The sequence below is a fragment of the Ptychodera flava genome, chromosome 16 (assembly GCF_041260155.1).
Source record: "Ptychodera flava strain L36383 chromosome 16, AS_Pfla_20210202, whole genome shotgun sequence".
Lineage (NCBI taxonomy): Eukaryota > Metazoa > Hemichordata > Enteropneusta > Ptychoderidae > Ptychodera > Ptychodera flava.
In genome coordinates, this window is record NC_091943.1 from 29649936 (window position 1) to 29673241 (window position 23306).

General features: G+C 39.7%; 2 protein-coding genes across 2 annotated transcripts; one reads left to right on the forward strand and one right to left on the reverse strand.

Annotated features, from left to right (window-relative positions):
• Positions 1 to 11488: 11488 nt before the first annotated feature.
• On the forward strand, positions 11489 to 14341 carry LOC139114505 (perlucin-like protein). The gene is made up of 6 exons (XM_070676289.1): positions 11489 to 11597; positions 11929 to 11992; positions 12634 to 12658; positions 13063 to 13435; positions 13925 to 14004; positions 14140 to 14341. Exons 2-6 carry the CDS (start codon positions 11936 to 11938, stop codon positions 14169 to 14171), a joined length of 567 nt encoding a protein of 188 aa, XP_070532390.1. The 5' UTR covers positions 11489 to 11597; positions 11929 to 11935; the 3' UTR covers positions 14172 to 14341.
• A 5331-nt stretch (positions 14342 to 19672) lies between these two features.
• LOC139113978 (uncharacterized) lies at positions 19673 to 20236 on the reverse strand. The gene has a single exon (XM_070675451.1). It carries the CDS (start codon positions 20234 to 20236, stop codon positions 19673 to 19675), a length of 564 nt encoding a protein of 187 aa, XP_070531552.1.
• Positions 20237 to 23306: the final 3070 nt, after the last annotated feature.

Here is a 23306-nt window from a genome sequence, read left to right on the forward strand (position 1 = left end):
TCTGTCTTTTGTTTTTTAATTATACTTTTCTTACTTATTTCCTGCCTAATGAGACCGAATTTTTATTTCAATTGAGAAAGACAGTTTATTTTTGCACTGAATCGATAAATATTTTTGAAACATTTGGCGCGCCGTAGATTACATGAAGGACGCTCATTATGCAAAGAGACGCCGTGCGAGTACATGTGTAGCTTGAACTGAGAGCTCCAGAGATTGTTGTTTTTTGTGGGGTTTTTTTATATATAATGAAAATTTATGAAATGGAATGCTCTACAGCAGGATAAATACCTGATCAATACATAACAGCTCCACATTTTTCAAAACGATAAGTTTTCGGGACAATTTTAGTGAGTAACTGTGCGTGACCAGTGAGAACATCGACCCAGGGGACGCCGAGTGGGATTTAATATCACTGTCAATCACACCTTGTGCAAAGTAAGACACAAGTCAGCTTGATGTGTACCTAATGTCGATTAGCATTCGCCTTATCTGCTAACGGTGACTAAAATAAATAAAATGTGTCAAGATTTCCAGTGTCGAAAATAGTTTCTGGACAGTTCTGAAACTTTTGTACCTACCCACCACATTTCTGGGGATAAAAACGTGATCAGACGACGTTCAAGTCGATAACATCTTGGTTACCGTGAACACGGTCCCTCCACAAAACGTGCCGTGAAGAAGAAAATGTATTATCGGGTTCTCTCTTACTGGAAAGTTTGATGGCCCTGAAAAGGGCCGTTTGGTTTGGTTTGTGGCTTCTACCGTACACCCAACGATGGTAAATGTGTATGGTACACCGGGCAAATTTGGATATAACGGTCCGACGACAGAAATCACGCAAAAATGGCATATCAATTTTCTTCTTGAGATGAGTACGTCATCGGCCTGCCTCAAATGCTGTTTTCGGGCCAAAAGTCGCTCATCACGCCGAGCATGTGTCCGGTCAAGAATATCCCAATACTTCCGACAGAGTCGGAGTCAGATAGACGCGTTGTCATTGCCAAACTATGATGATAAACTTAGAATGAAAAATCAAGAAATGTTCTATACCCCAGCACAAAGGTGTGAAGCGGTACGGTATCCGTGTATAGTTTCCGATGGAGTGTCGTTTTTACCGCCATGAGTCTACTAATAAACCGAATGTTTATTTGACCATAGACAGTAGAGTAGATTTGACCATGGAGCTAAAAAAGGATGATCTGACTTCCTCTGTTTCGTTCCGTTATCACTTCGAGCGTACGTATCCACGTGAGCAGTACCATCGTATCGATAACCGACGCGGTGCAGTTCCGCTGCATATCGATCAAAGTTCATTACGTCTGAGAAATTTACGAGATTTCCTGTCCGAGTTTTCGAAATGCATGATTTTTGTACTTTTTTGGTTCCAATGCAAACGAAGTCTCGCAACACAAATTGGCAAATAATGTAATAATAATCTGGACTTGTTTTCTGACTTCCGACCGCCATCTTGGCCACATAAGTTTTACCTTGACTAGTTGAGCTCGTCGGGATCACGGTTCAATCTTCAGAAAATACTCATTTATATTATATCGACACCGATGTTTCCAAATTTAATAAAACGTTAGTTCTAAGAATTTGAGAGATTCGAGCGATGCAGATCGTGTTTTTTACGTATCAGTTTATTGACTTGCAAATTTGTGGGTCGAGGCATAGACAGTACAGGGGGAAGATGGTCGAGGACACTGTCCGCATCCGGCGCCAAGCGACACACTGCTGGAATCGGTGAAATCTGTAACTCGAACCACCAAGTATGGTGAAAACACACTCATGTCAAAATGAACGTAGTCCGACGTGTTCATCAACGTTCGAGGTGAATAGCTTATGTTTGTAAATCTACTAATGTAGCGGCGTTTGACGCAAAACAATAAAAACGTTACTATGTACAGGGTGGAGTACCCACTAATGCGTGAACCTGGGATTGAGAACGGTAGCTTTTAATGCGCAGTCTTTTATCGTTTTCCAAAAAAACTTATATGTTATGCTCGCTGTGGGGCCGCAATGCTGAATAATGGAATACATTATCAGTAATAATGTGGGATATGACGGCAAAAAATTCACTTGTATTGACAAAGCTATAATATAATGGCTGTTTAGATGCGGTATCGGTTGACATTTCTACGTTATTAGTTTATTAAATCTCTTATTGGTTCATTCGTACGTTATCGGTTAGGGAAAATTTCTACGTTATCGGTAAATGTTTGCCTCGTTATCGGTTACAAACAATTACTACGTTATCGGTTCGTTACTACGTTATCGGTTGATTTGATACGTTATCAGTAATTTTTACAACGTTATCGGGTTTGATACGTTATAGGTTAGTTACTACGTTATCGGTTGTAACAGGGCGCCCTCTAAAGTTACCAAGGAGGTAGTAGTTCCTGTAAGGAGATATGCGTGATCAGTCTTTTTCAGCTGAAAAGGTTCTCTCAAAAGAAAAGCGGACATTTCACAGTATATCGACATGCCAACTTTGAGGGTGCCCCGTGACAGGACCTCGAAAACCGAAGCTGCATGTAACTGCACAAGGCTGAAGGGTGCTACGCACCCTCCCTGCCTTAGGGAAATTAATTTTTTCTTATTTTTTTTTACTCATACACCCTGAATAATACTCGTAGGCACCCTTGCAGCAACCTCAACAAGGGCTAGCTACCTTGCCCATCATGGAAAGACTTTGGGGCACCCACGTAGTAATATCTCAACGGGTTGACTGCCTGGCCCTACTTTTGTGAAGATACTCGTGGGCACCCTCGCAGCAACCCCTGGATTTCATACGCATAAAATTAAAACTCTTGTACATTCTCACAACGCCTCTGTTGAGAGATGCATTTTTCTCTTGTGCATACGCACAGAAATATCAGGAAAAATACTAGTCTAGCGAACGGTGCGATGTTAGTTTCCGATAAGCAATGTTACGGGGAAAAAAAATGACGGAGAGGATAACCAATATATCCTTGTTGCAACTAGCAACTCGCTAGACTTAGGTAACTTATATCAAGAAGAATAAGAGTAGTAATATGCGCTGGCGCCCACATCCTGGTAACTAATAAGCCAAAATGTGCCAACAGCATGACCAAGTGAGAGTAACATAGCAAAAACAAAAACAAAAAGAGATAAAGAAGAGCGGGAAAGAAGAAACATATGGCTAGATAGCAAGAAGAAACGACAAAGGCGGGAAGTTTACAAGTGCAGAAAAGCCCGTGGCAGGGGGTGTTGCATGACAGAAAATGTGCAAGAGAAAACAGCTGCTCACGAAAAGGCCGGCAAATTAGACTGAACAAAGGATAGAAGAAAGGCATGAATTACCTGGCTTGTCAAACGCTATAAACTCGTAATCTCTGAGAAGCCGAAACAGGAGGCACCAAATGGAGACAACGCAACGTGATGTATCCTAGACTTGGTTCAAGTCGGTGAATTTCTAAAAAAATATTTTGTAATAGTTTCTCTTGTGTCTCTTCTAATACAAACCTGTTTGGAATTGGGCAGCCAAGGCCAGGTTTCCTCGTAATTATTTGAACGTGTTACATTTGAGTCTGCGCAGTAGTGAGTTAGTTTCTGCCGGATTCACCGGAGAAAGTCCCCTGTATATAGCGCTCACCCCACTCCTTGCGTTCACCCACTTACGCGTTTCACATGAAAACAGAACACAAATCATCGCGTTCTCCCCACTCAAACATTCACAAATGACAGACTTGAACCAAGTTTTGATGTATCCTAACACGAGTTCCAACCTCAACGGAAATATGGACGTTACCTACGAGGGCTGTCCCTTGCATGTTTGCGCAAGCTGGCGTTGTTCCTTGAGTTGGGCCGTTGTCTGGTGTGGTCTTGTGGTGGTTGTGTACCCGATGGTCTTCTGGTATGCGCAGCAACGAATGTCTTGGCCAGCGTCCGTGGGTAGAGGTGATAAAGCCATCGCGTGTATGCCCGGCGTCGTGCATGTTCCTGCTAATGTGCAGCGTCCTCGGAAGGTTGTATCTGATTGGTCGATCGCAACTTTTCACAGTAACTTACGGAGTATATTTGTATTATTCAATTATAAGGTAAAATTCATCCAACCAATTTGATAACAGCTTCCGAACGCTTCACATCAGCCCTCGCATTGCAATGAGGTAGAAAGTCTATTTGACACGTAATATCCGTGTTTTAAAAACTATCATGTGCAACTGGCCTATCAGTGTGCTACATTTGGAACTCTTTTTTTGGAAGTCTTTATCTATTCACGAGGCCTTCATGATGATCACATTGCGAATAGTGGGGAGGACATGCAAGCACAGTAAAATTGTGGGGTAAATCTTAAAAAACAGAAGAACAGAGATTATGGATATTTTATTTATAACACAAAAAAGTGGATTATTACACGTAAAAGAGATGCATTACAAGGCTTTGGCTTTCCATACAAAGGCCAATGCCTTTTAGGGAAATCATATACGATGAAAAAAGTATAAATGAAATTTGATATTCAGAGTTGATTGAAAAACGTCCGGCGTGCATCATTTTCACCATACAATCGAAAGTTCGATGTCTTGTGACGAAAGCCGTGTCATTTTCGGTTGAGAAATTAAATCAAAAACGTCCCAAATCGTCTTTTAAATGCTGTTAGAGACCATACGCCAGTTGTTAAAATGCAATTGGTATATACTTCTCGCCAGTACGCTTACGGACAAAGAAATACTGCAGTCAAAGATTAGTTCAGTGGCACTCACCATACTTCATTAATGAGAACTCTGTCACATTGCGAATATGAGCCACATTGAGAATTTATGTTTTCATCCAATCTTCCAAACCTAAGCGCCCCATTGTTTATGACTGTGTACTTTTGGTACCCTTGTTTTGCAAACATCTGAAAAATCACTTTCGTTCGCCATCACCCTGAAGACACCAACTGACCATGCGACAGCTGCAGAGTGTTGGCAAGACTTGGCGGATTTGAACTGAAACGGCTGTACAATATTCATCATTTAGGAAGAAGACAGGTTGCAACGCGTTACACACCTAGCACGTCTGACACGCATTGTCTTGAAAACGAATAAGGGCAATCAGAAAGAAGTAAGATTGCTGCACATTCTCAGTTCAAATACTGAGAAGACCGAAATTTGCATGTTAATGATGCGCGTCACCGAAAGCCAAATACAAATGATACTGTCGTTAGGTAAGCTTGTCCAATAAGAAGTGATCACGCCACCCCTAAACAGCTGCAATTTTCAATATTCAATTTGACACAAAAGTTGAAAACGTAAAATACGTTGGCACAATCAGAGAATGAGATGCCAAAGGGCTTGTAGGATGTCCCATACTTACACTTGTAGGTGACTTTCAAAATCAAAGCTTAATGCATATGCTTTAGAGAGTCAAGGCAAAAGTTTCGAATGATAGCTTCTAAGTGCGATAATCAGAAGAACCTTCTTACTTAGATTTTATTCAGAAACAAACGTCTCAATTGACTTTTAGTGTTTTCAAATGCATTGACAAATCATTGAGTTATGATTGTTTAATGTTCAATCAAAACATCCGTCGGAAACGGCTCAGCTGCTATAAAACAAATATTAAATTGGCCAATCGTTGTAAATTTAAAACAAAACGTTCCATTGTCTTTGCTAGAAAAACAGGTCAATTTTATTTCTTTTCTCACTCGAAGTCTTAGTCCTGCAAGAACGGTGTTTTATGTACAGTGTGCGATGTTTTTCCTGAGAAACGAATTCTGGTCTGAATCAAAATTAGTTGTCAGCGACTAAACTGGACACTAAACAGACAGGTCGAATAATTTGCATTTTGATGTGTTTTTGAGTAAATTATTAAGAAACATTATTGTGTTTTGCAAAGGCAACAAAAGTCGCCGAATGCAAAATATCGCAGAAAAACATTTTACATTATATGAAGAAAGGAGCCATTCTATTAAAGATATAGGATATTTTATTTCCCAATAGAACAGAAAAGAAAAAGAAAAATACAGGCACATTAAGGATTAGTAAATGGGTAGGGACTAGAAAATAGTATCATACTAATCGAGTCCAGCGCCCTACCATTCACGATCGTTGAATTTATTATTTTGCCATAGGGCGTCATGTTGAACATTGTGATCTATCCTCGATGTTCGAAATAAATTCTATGTCGATGTAAGTACATAAATTATAAAACTTTGTGGTAGAAAATATACATGAGAGAGAAGAACATGTCAGATAAACAAGAGATGACGTTTAAGGTCTCTTTTAACTTTTGACTTAGATCTCAAAGATCTTATACTTTCTGGGATTTGGTTCCAGAGTGTAACACCAGAGTATTTCATTGAACACTGTCCTATATTAGTGGTATATTTAGGGATGAGAAGATTTCCCTTGTCTTTCGACCGAGTAGGATACTTGCTTGAAAAGTAAAAAGGAATTTCTTAAGGAAAATTTCCACTTAGGCCAAAAAAAGAGAGAAATGTTTCTGGTCAGGTCTTTCTTTAAAAAATGGTGCGGCGACGCGCATTTTATTTTATTTTATTTTATTTTATTTTTTTCCCTCAAGGGAGGGAGGAGGGTCAGTTTTATAATTTCATCAATAGAGTCACATATATACTGTTCATGCAGTCACTGATCATGCCCCTCAAAGAATTTTCTCTTTCTCTTCAGCCATTTTGGTTTGGTGTCAGCCACGGCCGCCGGCCACAAACAGGAAAAAAAGGGTGACGCGCTGTTGTTCAAGTGACGCGCGCGCTGACCAGAAACATTTCTTTTTTTTTTTTTGGCCTTATAGTATCATAAACAAAAAGTACAGCTTGATAAGTATATTGCGTAAAAACATCAATCGCCAACTCATGAAACAATGGTGGTGTGTGCTCTAATCTGTTGGAGTTTGTAAGAGTACGTACTAAGCTTATTCGTTTTTGGGTAAGATGTATAGGCTTAAGGTAAGTTGTGTAAGTATTCCCCAAACTTCTAACGAATAAGAGATATGTGGTAAAATGAAACAATTATTGAGTAGTAACAATATTGGTTGAGGGACAATGTGATTAATTTTACATGATATACCTGCCTTCGAACTTATTGTTTTGTTAACTTTAATTGTATGTTCTTTCCAGGTAAGTTTATTATCTAGGTCAACCCAGTATATTGAGTGATTTGAATTTCATAAATCTGTTCCCCTTAATACTGATTATGCCGTGGCATTGTACTAGTATATTTTACCCCGGAATATTACATATTCAGTCTTTTTTGTATTTATTGTTAGTTTGTATTACTACACCAGTCCACATGCTGCAACTTTTCATTAACATATAATGTAAATTTATGACTTTTGTCAAGCTGAAGGAACGAAATCGACGTTTTCCCTGTACAATCCGACAAGGACAATAATTCGTGATATTATTCATTAAACATCGCAACGCGACTCAAGTTTGTGGTTGATTTTAAAAAATAAACAAACAAACAAAAAGCAAACAAACAAAGCTTTTCCAGCTTTCTTGACACCCCAAAACACAAAATGCCAGATACTTTTCCCTTCGAACTTTAATATGGTGAACATAGTACGTAAGCTGCAAGTGACTTGACAAACGTCTTAAGCAACGAGGTGTTTCGTGGCCAAACACTTTCGATCATCATGATTAAAGTTTAGCTCACGACATTATTTCAGACAACAGAGAGTAGAGTTTATCTGCGAACTCTTTTCGTACACTAATTCTGTGTTCACATCATCTTAATGTGAAATTGAATATCACCTGTCAACTTCATACGTCTCCAAGTCGAGTGCCTTTTCATGAAATCGTGATGGAGATTCTTGTTGTATATCGCCATGAAAGGTGACCGTCTTTTCGAATGTAATCAATATTTTTAAGGTCAATTTTATCGATGTCTAGATCGTAATCTTATTTCTTATTGTAGGGATACTCTTCTGCTCTCATTTCCATGAAATAGTTATCAATACGTGCTCTGAGGAAGCGATAATGGCACGCCTTTCCATGCTTATTTCGAGAATGCATTTATAAAACTGATAAAGGGAAACGAAACCAGATTTTCTATTGTCTATATAATGGTCTTTGATGTCAAGATTTGTTTCGAACAGGGCTCCATATGACATTATTTACTACACACATTCTCGCAGGCCAGAGCAATAATTTCCGCTCCGCTGACCTACGCAAAAATCAAGCGGCGTTGGGTGATAAGACTCGCCGAAGAGGGCGTGGTGTACGACGATGACTACACATGAAATTGATTGCACTTTACAGTTTTTTCTCTCTTGCCCCAAATAATGACACTTTAATTTGTTTATTTTTTTGGAGAAGATCAAAGCGTCAAGTTTCATTTAATGCTGAGTTTTTTCTTCTTCTTAAAATATTTCTGGCGAGAGTCGTGGATTTCCTTTATGATGTAAAGGTTTGTAACTCTAGTCTTTGGTCCAGTAGAAAGAGAGGAGGATATTCTTTACTCTTGACAAAACTGCTACAAGTGTCACCACGAATATAGTTTCTTGTGCTGCATCTATCTCCCCCCCCCCCATACGTTCTTACTATTACAGACCTTCAGTGTAAATATTCTATTTCCCATCAGCTTATACATGACCGTTAGAAACAGGTTGTTTTGTGTGACACTATCTATTCTGTCCATTTTCGAACAGAGATTAATCTCTTTTATTTTCTTCACTAACGCCTGACGTAATTTCCATTTTATGCACCCTGTACTCAGTTCGCTCATTTCTGGGGAAATTTGTCTTATGCTGCCAAGTGCGTATTCTCTACCATTAAGCCCATCTCAAATATAATTTTCACAAATTACTTTTTGCCAAGTTTTGAGGAACACATCTACAAATCGACCAGCTGAAAAAGCCACTTGTGATATATTTTGGTTTGGAATTTCGCTTGGTGAGTTTAAACGGTTAAACTCATCAGAGCTGGGTTATCAAGATCCACACAGGAAATGAACGATAACCCAGTCCTTATGTAAAGTGCTGTACCTTGTTCCCGTACGAATTCAACATTAATTTTATAACAACCTAAGTACAAATACTGCCATGCCAAATGTAAAGTAAGGATTTCGCAAACTATTTTCAACACAAATCAGCTTGCATTGACTTACAGAATCCGCACATGAAGCTTGACATAAGATCGACTTGCCCAAGTCTGTGGGCTTAATTATGTCGTAATAAAATAAATACATTTCAGCAAAATTTGTCTTGATTTAATTCTACGTGCGTGGTATAATCGCGTAATGGCAGTGCGATCGCTATGCGTGCACCCACAAGTCGTTTGGCGAGCACAAACCTACACAAAGGCAAAGCCCCTCAATCATGTGACCTGGCAAAAACCACATCTGGAACGGGATAAAACAGCAATAGGAGAGAGGGAACGACTGAATAAGTTGATAACCGTTATTTAAACGTCAAAAACGAAAAACACACAAAGCGACTAGTGGGCTAGTCTAGACATAAAATCAGCGATTTGGTAGACCTCGGTATAAAGAAAGCGTTTGATACTAATGACTGCTCCATTTTGACAGATAAACTTGACCACTATGGAGTGAGAAATACCGAACATAAATTGTTTCATTTCTATTGAAGTAACCGTACTCAGATTGGCTATAAAAAAATAATTCTTTCTACAGCTTCAATGATAAAAACTGGTGTCCCGCAAGGCTCCACGGTGGCTCCGCTGCTGTTTACATTTTATAAAATGACCTACCGTTATGTTTGAGCCGTTTTGGCGTAAACGTGTCCGCTGCCGATACAGCTTTTTGTCATATGCATGTGAACATAGATGAGCTTTGTATGAGATTTAGAATACGTTAATATGCATTGAGAGAGAGAGAGAGAGAGAGAGAGAGAGAGGAGAGAGAGGAGAGAGAGAGAGAGAGAGAGAAGAGAGAGAGAGATACATGCATAAATAGATAGATACATGTGTGTTCGTTCGTATAGTATGTTGTTAATTATACTTGACTTAGAAGATATTCAAACGTAACGATAAAGAGATTAAGATTGCATACGCGAAAGGAAGGTAAACGGATACGTCGTCATTTTCTGCGCGCTCTTATCATGTACTGATGATGTCACGCTCTCTTGTCGTTTGGCAGTGGTTTTCAACGTAAAAAAAACTTTTTATTACGTGCATCTTCACTAAGAGCAATTTGTACGCCCTTCATTATAAACTTCATGTTCAATACTGATATTCCTTTCCTTCGTATTTTTGCTTAGTTATTTCGATTGATTTCTGATTATGAGATTTTTTTTCCAACAAAAAGGATACGAAAGTTGCACTGAACAAAGCCAAAGTATCCCTGTAATGGAAATTGCAGACGATGTCATACATCGCATACGAGCTGCTTTGCTTATAAACATTGTATTTTACCACCATGGCTTTGTATGGTTGTTCAAACAAAATTAAATTTCAGTATTTCAAGTTTCTATCACTGTGTTCTGTAAACCAGGTATCAAAGCAACATTGTCTAGTCCATGCGACTATGTGAACGGGAATGTGAGTCTGCACGTCTTAATCCGAACTGTGCAAAACGAACGTGTAAGCTACTCTGCGCTACGTTCTCGCTACGGGTGCAATTTTAACCTCTCCAGTAACCGTAGCCCTTACACCGCGAATAAAATGATGGAAAACCTGAAATTTAGTCTTGAATTGCGAGCTTGGATTGTCTTTGTTTTTATTTTCGTAGGTGAGGTTGTGTGACTGTTTTAGGTGATACTGAGTTCAATAACTTTGAGGGATGTACAAAACGAATTTGCTGGCCAAAAATTACTGAACGCTCCCCTGAATAAAGCATAAATTATATTCAAAACAGCTATTTACATTACACGAACTTCAGCTTGCACGTCATGGGAGGATGTAACTTTCGAATGAACCCATACTGGTTGATAAACAGTTATTTCATTCCTCGTCAGCCTTCTGCCAATTTCAGGATGTTGTTCCATACGAGAGACGTCTTGACCGCGTCTCTGAAAAGCCAAAGGTCATAGACGGCGCCCTCGGGGAGGCAAACAGTGAAGCTGTTGGTAATACATACGCGTGACGATTATATCCTAAACGGCTGTTCTGGCGATTTTTGTTAATTAAATATTTTCAATTCTGGCTTAACACAATATGGAAAGTGGTAGAAATAGATTTAAGCTGACTATCTTTTTTATTTACTTTTACATTTCTTTCTAATATCGACAAATTAGGTTCGCAAATTTTGATACCAACGACAGCCAACATATGTAAAATGATTATTTGCCAAGGATCAATATTCTTTGTAGTAGTTTTACATTCATGAAAAGTAATTAATTTCATGATACGCACATACAAAAGTTGAGAAAGCTTTAGTCTACTGGACGCAAATACTGACAAATACCAAAAAGTGTATTCAACAGAGGGCAGAAACAGACGAATATCGGATTTTCTCAATACTGAATTGAGGTAAGCTTAATTTGCGTCAGTAATGATGTCGCCGGGGTATATCCTCTATGCCAAAAGTTAATGCAACACACAAAGCGGGCATTACGAAAACGAGAGGTAGACATTGCACCCCCGATATCATCATATTCGATAAAAGCCCTTCTTCTTCCAATAAATCCCCGTTCATCGATAACAGTGGAACGCTCGTCCAAAACAAGCTGACAAGGTAAGAGATTAATATTTGTCGTTGTTTCATCTCGCTTTGCATGAAATAGTGTTGTACTCCAATATTCAATTCTACAGAACTTTATCATGCCGAACATGTTGCTGTGTAGCAGTATTTGTGCAGCCACAATTTACCATTCTCTAATTACCTGTAAAACTCATAGATTTGATATCCTGCAATCAGCATTGAGAGCTTTCAGAGACGCTAACCATCAACAGGCTGTGGCTATGTCTGGTGGTTCACTAGCAGTACATGAAAAAAATGGAACTTATTCGAACACTTATTCGACTGACGTTGTCATTTTCAAGGATTTTTTATTTTTCATTTTCAGACTCGAAATGGATCTTAGAGTTGTTCTCATTCTACTTTCTGGAGTATTTGTCGTTGTAGCACAGGTAGTGTAGTGCCTATTCAATTGTGCGACATTACGCTTGTCTTGTCGAATCAAATTATCCGCTGATTAAGAAGAGGTTCATGGCATACGAATATTGTAATGCAAAGACGCAGATGCCACGATATAAATAGTTGCATACTTTAAAACAGTTTAAGGATATTTTTGAATATATATGATTAATAACTATATATTTCAAATTACAAACTCTCTCATCATCTTGGTTATTCTATATTTTTCTTTTTGTAATCATGTTAAATCGCATTTGTTCACTGGGCTATATGACGCAAAAGTTAGCGAACTATTCTTTTCATATATAGAGAGCATGTGTGAGTTGCATACTGGCGTGTATGTGTTGGCGTGTGCCTTATTGAATTCCAACGGCAGTCCAAAATACAGCAATTTTGTTTGGTTATTGAGCAAGCGTTACGTCTCTGGGGTGATTTTTTATATTTGAACAGTTTTGATCGCTGTCTTCTTTGCTTAGGAGTGTAGGTATTATAGGATGTGTCTTCGAATCCGATCAGGAAGTGTTTTGTTAACCTCTGCTACCTCGATATGTTTTTCCCTCGATGAGTTGCTGTATTCACTGTATTTTTCTGTATTCTTCCTGTTTTTCTCATTATTTCACAACCCGTGTCACAGGATAACTGGTCGCAAGATTGTGTGCGTAAGTTCTACATCAATTGCTCACCTATGGTACACTGCTACTGACTATTTTTATTTTTTGACGTGTGAAAATGGTGTTCTTTTACGTATTGTAGTAGTAGTAGTAGTAGTAGTAGTAGTAGTAGTAGTAGTAGTAGTAGTAGTAGTAGTAGTAGTAGTAGTAGTAGTAGTAGTAGTAGTAGTAGTAGTAGTAGTAAAGCCTGCACATTAACGTTCATTTTTAAGAAGCGCACACTTGTGTACAATTTCTCTCCAAAATTTTAAGTGTTAGGAAATGTAACACAATCATGACATGTATGGTATTCGGAATGTGAGCAGATGAGTATTAATTTCAATGTTTAGGGAAACTCTGGTGTTGATTCAATTTTGATGAACATAATTCTGACATAAAACTTTCCTTCACAGCCTCTTTCTGTCTATGTAAGAGGTATGAGGTGCATTGCGAAATGCCAAAAGATGCCAACGCTGGGATGACCTACTATGAGTTTGCTGAAAAGATATGCGCTAAACGTGGAGGTAGCCTTGCTAACTTAGTTGATGCACACATTGATTCCATGGTTAGGGCCTTCATTGCCGGTGAAGGGCTTGATGGCCCCCCATGTATCAACAAGCCAACATGGGGATTTTTTATTGGTCTCACCGATGCTGCTAGCGAAGGTACATATGTTTGGAACAATGGAATCGAGATATGCGGCAACGGTTTTACAAACTGGGCTCCCGGCGAACCAAACAACAACACGAAAAAAGACAAGGATGGACAAGACTGTGTTCAGCTTTGGTAAGTTGCAAATAATTTGTTGATGTCGCTCAAACAAACAACTTATAACAGAAAGACTTATGATAGAATACTTGACTTAACCAGGAAGCAATCCAAGTAATTAGTGTTTCTTCAGAGAATCTGCCGTTTAGAACGATTGAACAAATCAGAGTCATTGAACAATTGCATTCCGAGATTATGTTGCTCAAATCGGTAAGAGAATGTTAAATTTTTCTCAAGGGCCCCTTAACAATTTTTAATCATTCCGAAAGCATTACCTTTGCCTCCCTTTATATTCATACTCATGCAAAGGGAAACAGAAAATAGATTAATTGACTGGCATCGTTAGGCCTAGAATGTACATACATCTTTTGCCTCCAAATTTAACGCTAACAAAATATTATTTGAAGGAAATTTTGGTTTTTGATAGGATGTTTCTGTTCAATGTGATACTAATTACATGCTAGATCGGCGTGTGCTATAGTTTATTTTGTTGCTTGTTTATGTTAGGTATAGACGTGGTTACGATGGATTATGGGATGATGAATACTGCAACTTCCGGCCAAAAGGATTCATCTGCGAGATTCCTAGTAAGTATTTTGTTTAATAAATCGATAGATCATATGAAAATAAAGCTAAGAAAACATAGGCTTATTTCGATTGATTGCACAGTTAATGATCATTTAACTGTGATACCGAATGATATCCAATGTTGTCTCTTACAGACCACTGTTGTTGCAGTGAAGCACCCAACTAGCTTTTTCACGCATCGCCAAATCTGCGGACCACCGCTAGACCGATCAATGAATTCTATGGACATTTAATACATCTAACACCCATTAAACTTTCCTTAGCATTGCTTACTCTGACCTGCAAACTAGAGAAAAATAAAAACAAAATAAAGTTCTTTACGACATGAACTGAAAATGTGGCATGAAGTATGTTTTATTTGTGAGCTGCGTGTGGGATTTGTTGTTTTGGAAACCGACCAACAACATCTTATACACGAAGTAGAAATGTTTTCGTTACTGCACCATTCGCTTAGCACCTACGAACACTCAGGAAGTTGTAACCGATTGAGGACTATGTCGATTGCCTCAAAATACTATAGTCTCAAGAGAAAAGTCAGTCAAACTACAACTATTGAAGTCCTCCGTGGAAAAAAGGAGCGCACAACAAAACATGATAAATGGTAGGGAGACAAGAGTGCTCGACTAGAGTTCCCGTCTTCAAGAAAGCAATTTTTATACAATAAAATACAACCAATGTCAGTCAACATATTGAATAATCACCCTCCATTACTGGTACTAATACTGGAAAAACCTCCGTAATAATTGGCAATATTAAGTAAACCACGCGCAACTTGATCTGTATATCACCTGCCAAAAATGCCGTGAACAATATATTGGGGAAACTAAAAGAGAATGTAAACGACTTGTACACAAAAACATACCCTATCCGAAACAAAAATCAACATCCTTAGCCAAACATTTTAGTAAACGAGGGCGAAACATAAGCTTCAGTCATTTTCGTGTCAGTGGTCTTTGTAAAATGTCCGTACTCAATACCCAGGAGAGACGTAAAAGAGAATTCTTTCAGTTATTTCTGAATTCGGCACCATGTCACCAAATGGCATCACTCGCAAAGAAGGTTAACTGCCGACGTGTCTTACTTGACGGTACTTTCTTTCCCTTTCTTATCACACCTAAGGGCTTGGTAGCTTTTCACCTTTGATTCACTACTAAGGGGTCAGTCTCTATCCCTTTCACACTACAACATTAGTTCGCGATGTGTTTACAGTTCTCTCTCTCCCTGTCTCTCTATCTCTCTGTCTCTCTGTATCTGTCTCTGTCTCTCTGTCTCTCTGTCTCTGTCTCTCTGTCTCTCTCTCTCTCTGTCTCTCTCTCTCTCTCTCTCTCTCTCTCTCTTACGTACATCGCTTTCACAAATTTCACTTTGTATTCTTTTAGTTTTTACAGTTCTTAGCCCGTTCTTGGCCAGTAATCCACGTATAACATCTTCCCCTGTATTTCACCTACATCGAGTTTCCTGGTTACAATATCTTCCTTTAGTGTAACCTGAAGAAGGCAGTCTGTGTGCAGACTGCCGTCAATCCTGCGAGGCCGAAAATGTGGGAAATTCCGAATGCCGAATTCCGACAAATTTGCGTCAGGATGGAATCCGACACCCTTGACTGAGAGTAGAGGAAAGAGAGAAAGGTGGAGAAAGGGATGGAGGTGGGATAGACTGTAGTCTGCACACAGCGAACAATAAGAGCTAAGTGAATGAAAATAGAAAAATTAAACGAACCTTGTAAAGGTGAAGTTTGATAGAAATTCTACCGAGTTATCTATAGCGCTGAAGGATTACGTGAGATAGCATTGCGCCTGCGTGACTTCAGTCTTCAACAGTCGAATGAGCACATCAGCAAATTGGTTCATCCTAAAACCAAGGTTCCAAATGCATACTACCAAAACATAACCACACTTGACTATACAGGGTGGGATAATGGGAGTGGCACGTAATCCCTTCAGCGCTATAGATAACTCGGTAGAATTTCTATCAAACTTCACCTTTACAAGGTTCGTTTAATTTTTCTATTCTACCTCGTTATCCCGCACTTCGGGATCACGTGAGACTTTAAAGCATCTGATGTGCAAATGAGACACAACACAGCATGTCAATATCAATTGCAATTTGCTTATATTACTCATTCAAGAATACTTGAAAAATCATAACTATTACAGATCGGTTTATCATAGTATCTAGCAAACGTAGTCTTGGAACTCCAACCTGCAATTCTCATTATACCTTCAATAGGAACATTTTTCCTTTTTGCCGCAGAGGTTGCAGCGGCTCTTGTACTATGAGGTTTAAATAAATTCACATCAATTCCCGATCTTAACATGACTATTTTAATCCAGCGGCTAATAGTATCACGGGACACTTTCTTATGAGGTTTTACATAACTTATAAACAACTTTGTTTCACCTGAACGAAAATTTTTCGTTCTACTTAAATACTCTGAAATCGTATGAGCAACACAGAGTCTCTTATCAGGTGGATACGCTTTCAACTTGATCACAGGAGCAATATAACCAGGTCTACTCTGTTTAATGTGAGAGTTCATTGCAAATGTATACGACGACTTGCCAACTTTCATCAAGTCAATGTCCAGGTTGTGAATAGACTGCACCCTTTGGCCACTTATCAATGCAACTAACATTACAAGCTTTAATGTCAAGTCCTTGAGAGTCAATGTTCTTACAGGAGACAACTGTTGCAAGTAAGTCAATACTGGTTGTACATCCCAAACATCATTGTATCGAGGTAACGCAGGCCTAGATTGAAAAACTCCTCTTATAAGACGAGCTACTAAAGGATGAGCACCAAATGTACAGTGTCCAATAGGAGTGATAACTGATGACAATGCACAGCGTGCTGTATTCATTGCACTGTATCCACAACCCCTTTCATACTGAGCAGCAAGAAAATCTATTGCCTGCTCTATAGGTGGTTGAAAAGGATTAATTTCCCTTTGCTTACAGAAGAAAATCCATCTATCGATGTAACATTTATACTGCTTCTGAGTTCCTGATCTCCATGAAGCAAGGATGAGTTTGGAAGCCCTTGACGAAATTCCTCGCTGTTCAAGGGATTCCCTGACAATTTCCATGCCACTAGTCGTAATTTCTTCCGCAGTGGATGAAGACTCTTTGTGTGTGGCATTGTCATCAGATCGCTGTGCATTGGAAGAAACACTGGGTTGTCTGTTAGTAGCTGTAACAGTTTGGAGTACCACACCTGCGTTGTCCACAGAGGTGCAATTAGAATTCCTGTGGCTTTGTCCTGTTCTATTTTTTGTAGAACTCTGGTTATTATGCTAAACGGAGGAAAGGCATAAAAATACAGATTAGTCCAACAGACAGTGAAAGCATTGACAAATTTGGCATGTGGATCTGGCCTCCATGAAATGTATGTTGGTAGTTGCCTATTAAGCCTAGAAGCAAATATGTCTATATCTGGGCAACCCCAATGCCTTGTCAATTTATTGAAAATATCAGGTTTAAGCATCCACTCTGTCTGATCATGAAATATCCGTGATTCTCTGTCAGCCTCTGTATTTTCACAGCCAGGTAAGTGTGCTGCACTGACCCAAATATTCCGATCTATGCACCATAACCAAATCTGTCTGGCAATTTTGTTGCATTCTTTTGACTTTGTTCCACCCATGGTGTTAATATAAGCCACTGCTGACGTATTGTCCGTTAACAATCTAACATGAACATCAGTGTGCGATACACACAGAGATTTCAGTGCATACAACGCTGCCTGTATTTCTAATATATTTATGTGTAATTTAGATTCGTCTATAGACCATCTGCCACCTGCTGTGACATCCCCTCTGACAGCACCCCAGCCTGATATAGATGCGTCAGAATTCACTATAATAACTGGTTTACCATGATCAATTTGGTTATACGTAGACGAGATGTTTGCAATCCACCAATGCAAATCTTCACGAGATCTGTCTGATAAACTCATGGTAGCATCAAAGTTACCTGCACATTTGCGAAGAGCCTCAATTTTGTCAATCTCTAACCAATGGTAAAATAACTTGCCATGTTGTACTCCAGGAAAACTGGAAACTAAAAGACCAATAGTCTCTGCAACAGCTCTTATAGAGACTTTGTTTGCCACATTAAGAAGATTTTCACATGCAGTCTTTAGTGTGGCCTGTTTCCCAGCTGTAAGCATTACTCTCATTGTAATTGAGTCAAGCAAAAACCCAAGAAAAACTAGTCTTTGAACCGGTACAAAGACAGATTTATCCTAAAACCTGTTTCTCCAAACAGATTTACAGTATCTCTAACATTATTAGAACATTCTAAAAATGTATCTCCTTGTAAATATGAGTCGTCAATATACCCAACATTGATACGCCCTTCCTGTCTCAATTTAGAGTAAATGGGCTTTAAAATTTTAGTGAAAATTCTTGGTGCACTAGCCAAGCCATTGGATAAACAAGTATACTGATATACTTTGTCTCTCCACACAAAACGTAGAAATTTCTGATGATTCCAAGCAATAGGAACAGTATAATATGCATCTTTCAAGTCGATTGATGCCATATAACAACCTGGTCGCATTAGTCTGATCGCAGACTGGAGAGATTCCATTTTGAAATGGTGATACTCTACTAAATGATTCATACATTTCAAATTTAGAATCATTCTGTAACTTCCATCTTTCTTTTTTCTCACAAAAACTGTAGAGATATACTCTCCGACAGAATGAGTCGCTTCAATGAGTACACCTTTCCCAATCAGCGTTTTAATCTCTTTGTCAATAATTTGGCTCTCAGCCTTATTAAATGGAATTTGTCTTGGCAAAATGCCTTGCTTTGGAAATGTATTCTCCATAAATTCAATGCGATAGCCCGACACACAATCCAGAATGAATTTATCTGAGGTAAGTTTTTGCCAGTTATGTACAAAGTATTTCAGTCTACCTGCCACTTGAATGGCTGGTGTTGGCAAGTGAGGAGTAACACTCACCTCACTGTGTGGCTGTACTAGTATTTGCCTCTCCCCTCCTTCCTGGGAAGACTTGACGACCGTCCTAAAAAAGGACGTCTACTTTGGTATCTACCACGGTAGCCTCTTCTACCTCTACCACGACCAAATCCTCGCATACTGGATATTTTCTGACCAACTTTGTTAGCTTCCGTTAAATCCTTGAGCTGCTTAGACAACTCATCACCAAATAATTCACCAGTAAATGGCACTGTTGGTGAACACAGGTGTCTATAGTTCTGATGCAAGTCTGGTTTAATACACTCACGTCGTCTCATATTAAGCTCATAATTTGCATGTGCACACAAAGCAACAGCATCAGTAGCAGTCTTAACTAGTTGTTCTAAGTTCAGCTGTCCTGCATTATGGTTGTTGTGTGCTTTAAGTAATTTATCCACCACTGAAACCATAGCACATATGCCCTTTACAAGGGTAGACTGTACTTTCTGAAATCTCACTTCAGAAGATCTAGTGTCAGGTTTGATCTGATCCCAAATCAGTTGATTTACTTTGGTTAAGACCAGAGATTCGCAATTCTCTGGACGTGGATAACGATCCATTTTCTCAGTAACTTTATCATCAGTTGATTTCTGTCTCATCAGTGTATTCACAAAAGATGCCAACTGTGAATCAATAGCTGGAGCACATTGCTCTTGAATTTTCCAATCTGAAGCAATATCACTCAGCACCCAGCATGAGCCTGTTCGCCCTTATCATCATTCCTCTGATCTTGTTTATCAGCAGAGTTGTCAGCACCTGACAATAATTGATCAATAGCTACATCAGTGTCTTTCGGAATGTCGTCATCAGTTTTCTGACGTTTAGTCGTTGGTTCACTCTGAGTCTCAGTCTCATCATATTCATCATCATAATTCGAATCTGTCAGACTCATAAGCACTGAAGTAATGTCACTGAACGACTTCGACATGTTCTGCTGCAAACTAGAAATGGTGCAAGTCATCGACTCACCAAATGTCTTCAATTCATTCACTATTGTTGACTCTCCACCACTAGCGACGCTAGCGGTCTCACTGACTGCCGTCATAGCCTTCGAAGTACTTGCAGTCGAGGCACTAGCTGATATACCAGTCTTACTAATGTCCTTACTTCTCAATCCACCATAAAGGTTTTTCTTACTAGCCGTTGACGAGCCTTGAACTGTTTTATGGGTCACCTTATCAACTTTGTCGCCTCTATGACAGGTCGACGGTGACTCGCTATCATGAAACAAAATGTCGTCGTCCATTATGGTTCTACGTACAACGTGGCCTGATATATTTGTCACGCAGTACGTACGTACAATATCTAAATATGGGAAATAACCCGTTCAATGTCAAAACATATGCGATCTAGAGTCGAGAAATAACTTACCTGAAGAATATACAAAATTACATCGCCCACACAACGTGGAGCCTAGGGCGAAGACGTCTTTTGCCACGCAAAGCCAGCGACGCACTGAAGTCACGCAGGCGCAATGCTATCTCACGTGATCCCGAAGTGCGGGATAACGAGGTAGAATGTGACAAGAACAAAGTATGACTGAGGATGTGTGCCGTGTGCAGAGAAGGAGCTGATAGGCAGAGAGAATTGTTTTTTTCAAGGGACAAGCTACCTTGGTGGTATCCGGCGGTCGAAAGGAGCAGGGTGGCGAATTCACAAAACACATCTGTGTCAAAAACACAGAGTGCACTTTGTGAAACACACCACACTGTTGTATGATTAAACTAGCAGTGTTTATTGCAAAAGAAAGGAAACCAGCTGAAAACTGCATGTATATACAAGAAACTTCAAAACTTCTCTCGAAAGTATGCTATAAAACAAAAGCAAAATAAAGTATAAAAGCTAATACTACAAAATTTCGCGAGGAACCCTTCAGTCGGGCAAGCGGAGTGCAAAGAGGGGGAAAGTTCATCACCTAGAGAGCTATGGTCAGTCAACTGTCCAAAGTTGGATCCATCCTGCGATGCCAAAAGTGTGGAAATTACCAGAATTCCCAAGGAAATGGGGTCAGGATGAAATCAACGCCAAAGCGAGGGAAGAATGACCGAAGTCACCAGAAAGAAGGAATGTGTGAAGGTTAACAGGCGTGGTTACCATGCAAGGAATGGTATCAGATGATGCAGGTGTGATGGTGCAGTATGACTATGGCACAGGGAAGCTCGAGCCCAGGGGATCATAGGTTTTATGATACGAGCCTGGGGGAGCAGTCTCTTTGGGACAGATCGACTGTACGAGTCCAGGTTGAAATATCGAATAACGAATCAGAGACGAGGGAACTCGAACCAAGGGGATGATAAACAAGTACCATACGAGCTGGGGTGGGGTCCCAGGGACAGGGGAACTGTACGAGCCAAGGTGGTAAACATGAAACGACGAAGGCAGGTGACTCGAGCCCAGGGGATCATGGTGGCATGATACGGGCCCAGGGGAGTCGGACCAGGGGATAGTCGATTGTACCAGCCCAGGTGGAGAACACGAACTGATGAAGACAGGTGACTCGAGCCCAGGAGATCACCGTGATATGATATGAGCCTTGGAGGTCAGACAGGTGGGAACGGAACAGACAACGGAGCATATATGGGTATGAGAGGTGGCTCCGTAGCAGGGGAACATTGTGATATGATACGAGCCTGGGGAATCAGACAGGTATATAGTAGAACCGACTGTCATTTCTCTATCATTCCTCTCGTGCCGGTATGATTCCGTTGTCTTTCTTTCTCCTATTTCGATATACCCGCGTCCTCAGACGCGGGAAAATTCTTCAAATTCACATATTTCCCTTATTTAACATCATTTTGACACCTAACCGGCCAAGATGCATACCAGCATGAGGGACTGACGCCCAGATATGACGCGTTCCAACTATCGAAAGCCAATGATCGAAATTTAAATTATTTCCCATCTCATTACTAACACATTCACAAAAATGGATAAAAAGGAGAGATTCCGAGAGGCACCAGGCTGGTGTGAAGATCGAGGATCGCTCCTGTAATTAGAGAAGATTAGTTTAGTTTTCCAGTTCGTGGCGTAGTCAAAGTCTTCCAGGTATCTCATCGTTATAATTAAAGTCCACGTCAAACGTATATCTTCGTCTCAGTATGAGTATGTCTTCCCCAAAATAGTCCAGCTCAAGTTTCCGTGTACCTCGAGCATTGCCTAGCGAGAATAATTCCTCCAAAGACACTTCAAGACGGATGTCCTTCTCCCCTTCCCTCTTTTGTTTATCTTACTAGACAATGAAAAACGTACAGGTGACTCAAGCCCAGGGGATCATGTGAGCATAATACGAGCCATTGGGGTGGGAACAGGACAGACGACAGCGCATGTGCGGGTTTGGACAAAGTAATCGGGCCAAGGGAATCATGATGACATATACGAGCCTAGTAGGAGTCAGGCGAGAGGAGAACAAAACGAACAATGAGACATTGGACGGAGACAGGTAACTCGAAAACCAAGGGGTATTGTGATATGATAAAAGCCTTGGGGAGCCGGACTGGGGGAGCATAGAACAGACAATGAAAGCCCACCGGTATAGGAAGGTGACTCGAGCCCGGGGGATCACGGTAATGTCATGCGAGTCTGGGGGTCAGACTGGTGGGACTGGTCCAGCGGGTATTTAACACTAATTGGCGATCCCAATGAGATATGTGAAAGTCCATGTACTTGTTTTCGTTTGAGCTTTTGTGAGATCGTTTCAGAATCTCGCTCATCAAAATCAAGCCAAAATAAAACATCAGAAAATCGTTAAAAGTAAATGTTTTCTACAATTGATTCTTATAACTTTATGCAAACACCGACATCAAATACGCATATTGAAGTTCTATAACAACATTGAATCAATTTATTGATTTAACGCCAGGCGATAGCATACTGCCAATGCAATACGGATGAATGTATGTCATCTTCCATCAAGGTGCTCAAAATGTCGTCTCGAGGGAAAACATAAGTGTATAAATACAAATCTAGGGGACTTATACTGTAAATCAAGTTTTTCGGAACTCATGTTTCGTTACATTACTCGTTTGAAGAATAATATTTCCATTAAAATATCAATCAACAGGATCTGATTTTTATTATTCAGACTGAAAGAAGTCTGTTTAGATCCTATTAATCAAGTGCTGATATTTAGAGTGTCCGTTGCAATAGTCATAAATGTGGACAAGTTGAATTATTCTATTAAGTATACTAATAGCTTTTCATCAGGTAACCTTGATTTACTGTAGTCTGTTGTATTCTAATACATTCATTTTGTCCAAAGTTTTGCCTGCAGTACTTTCGACGTGATAATGAGATTGTTCGTCCCTCCATTTTGCTGT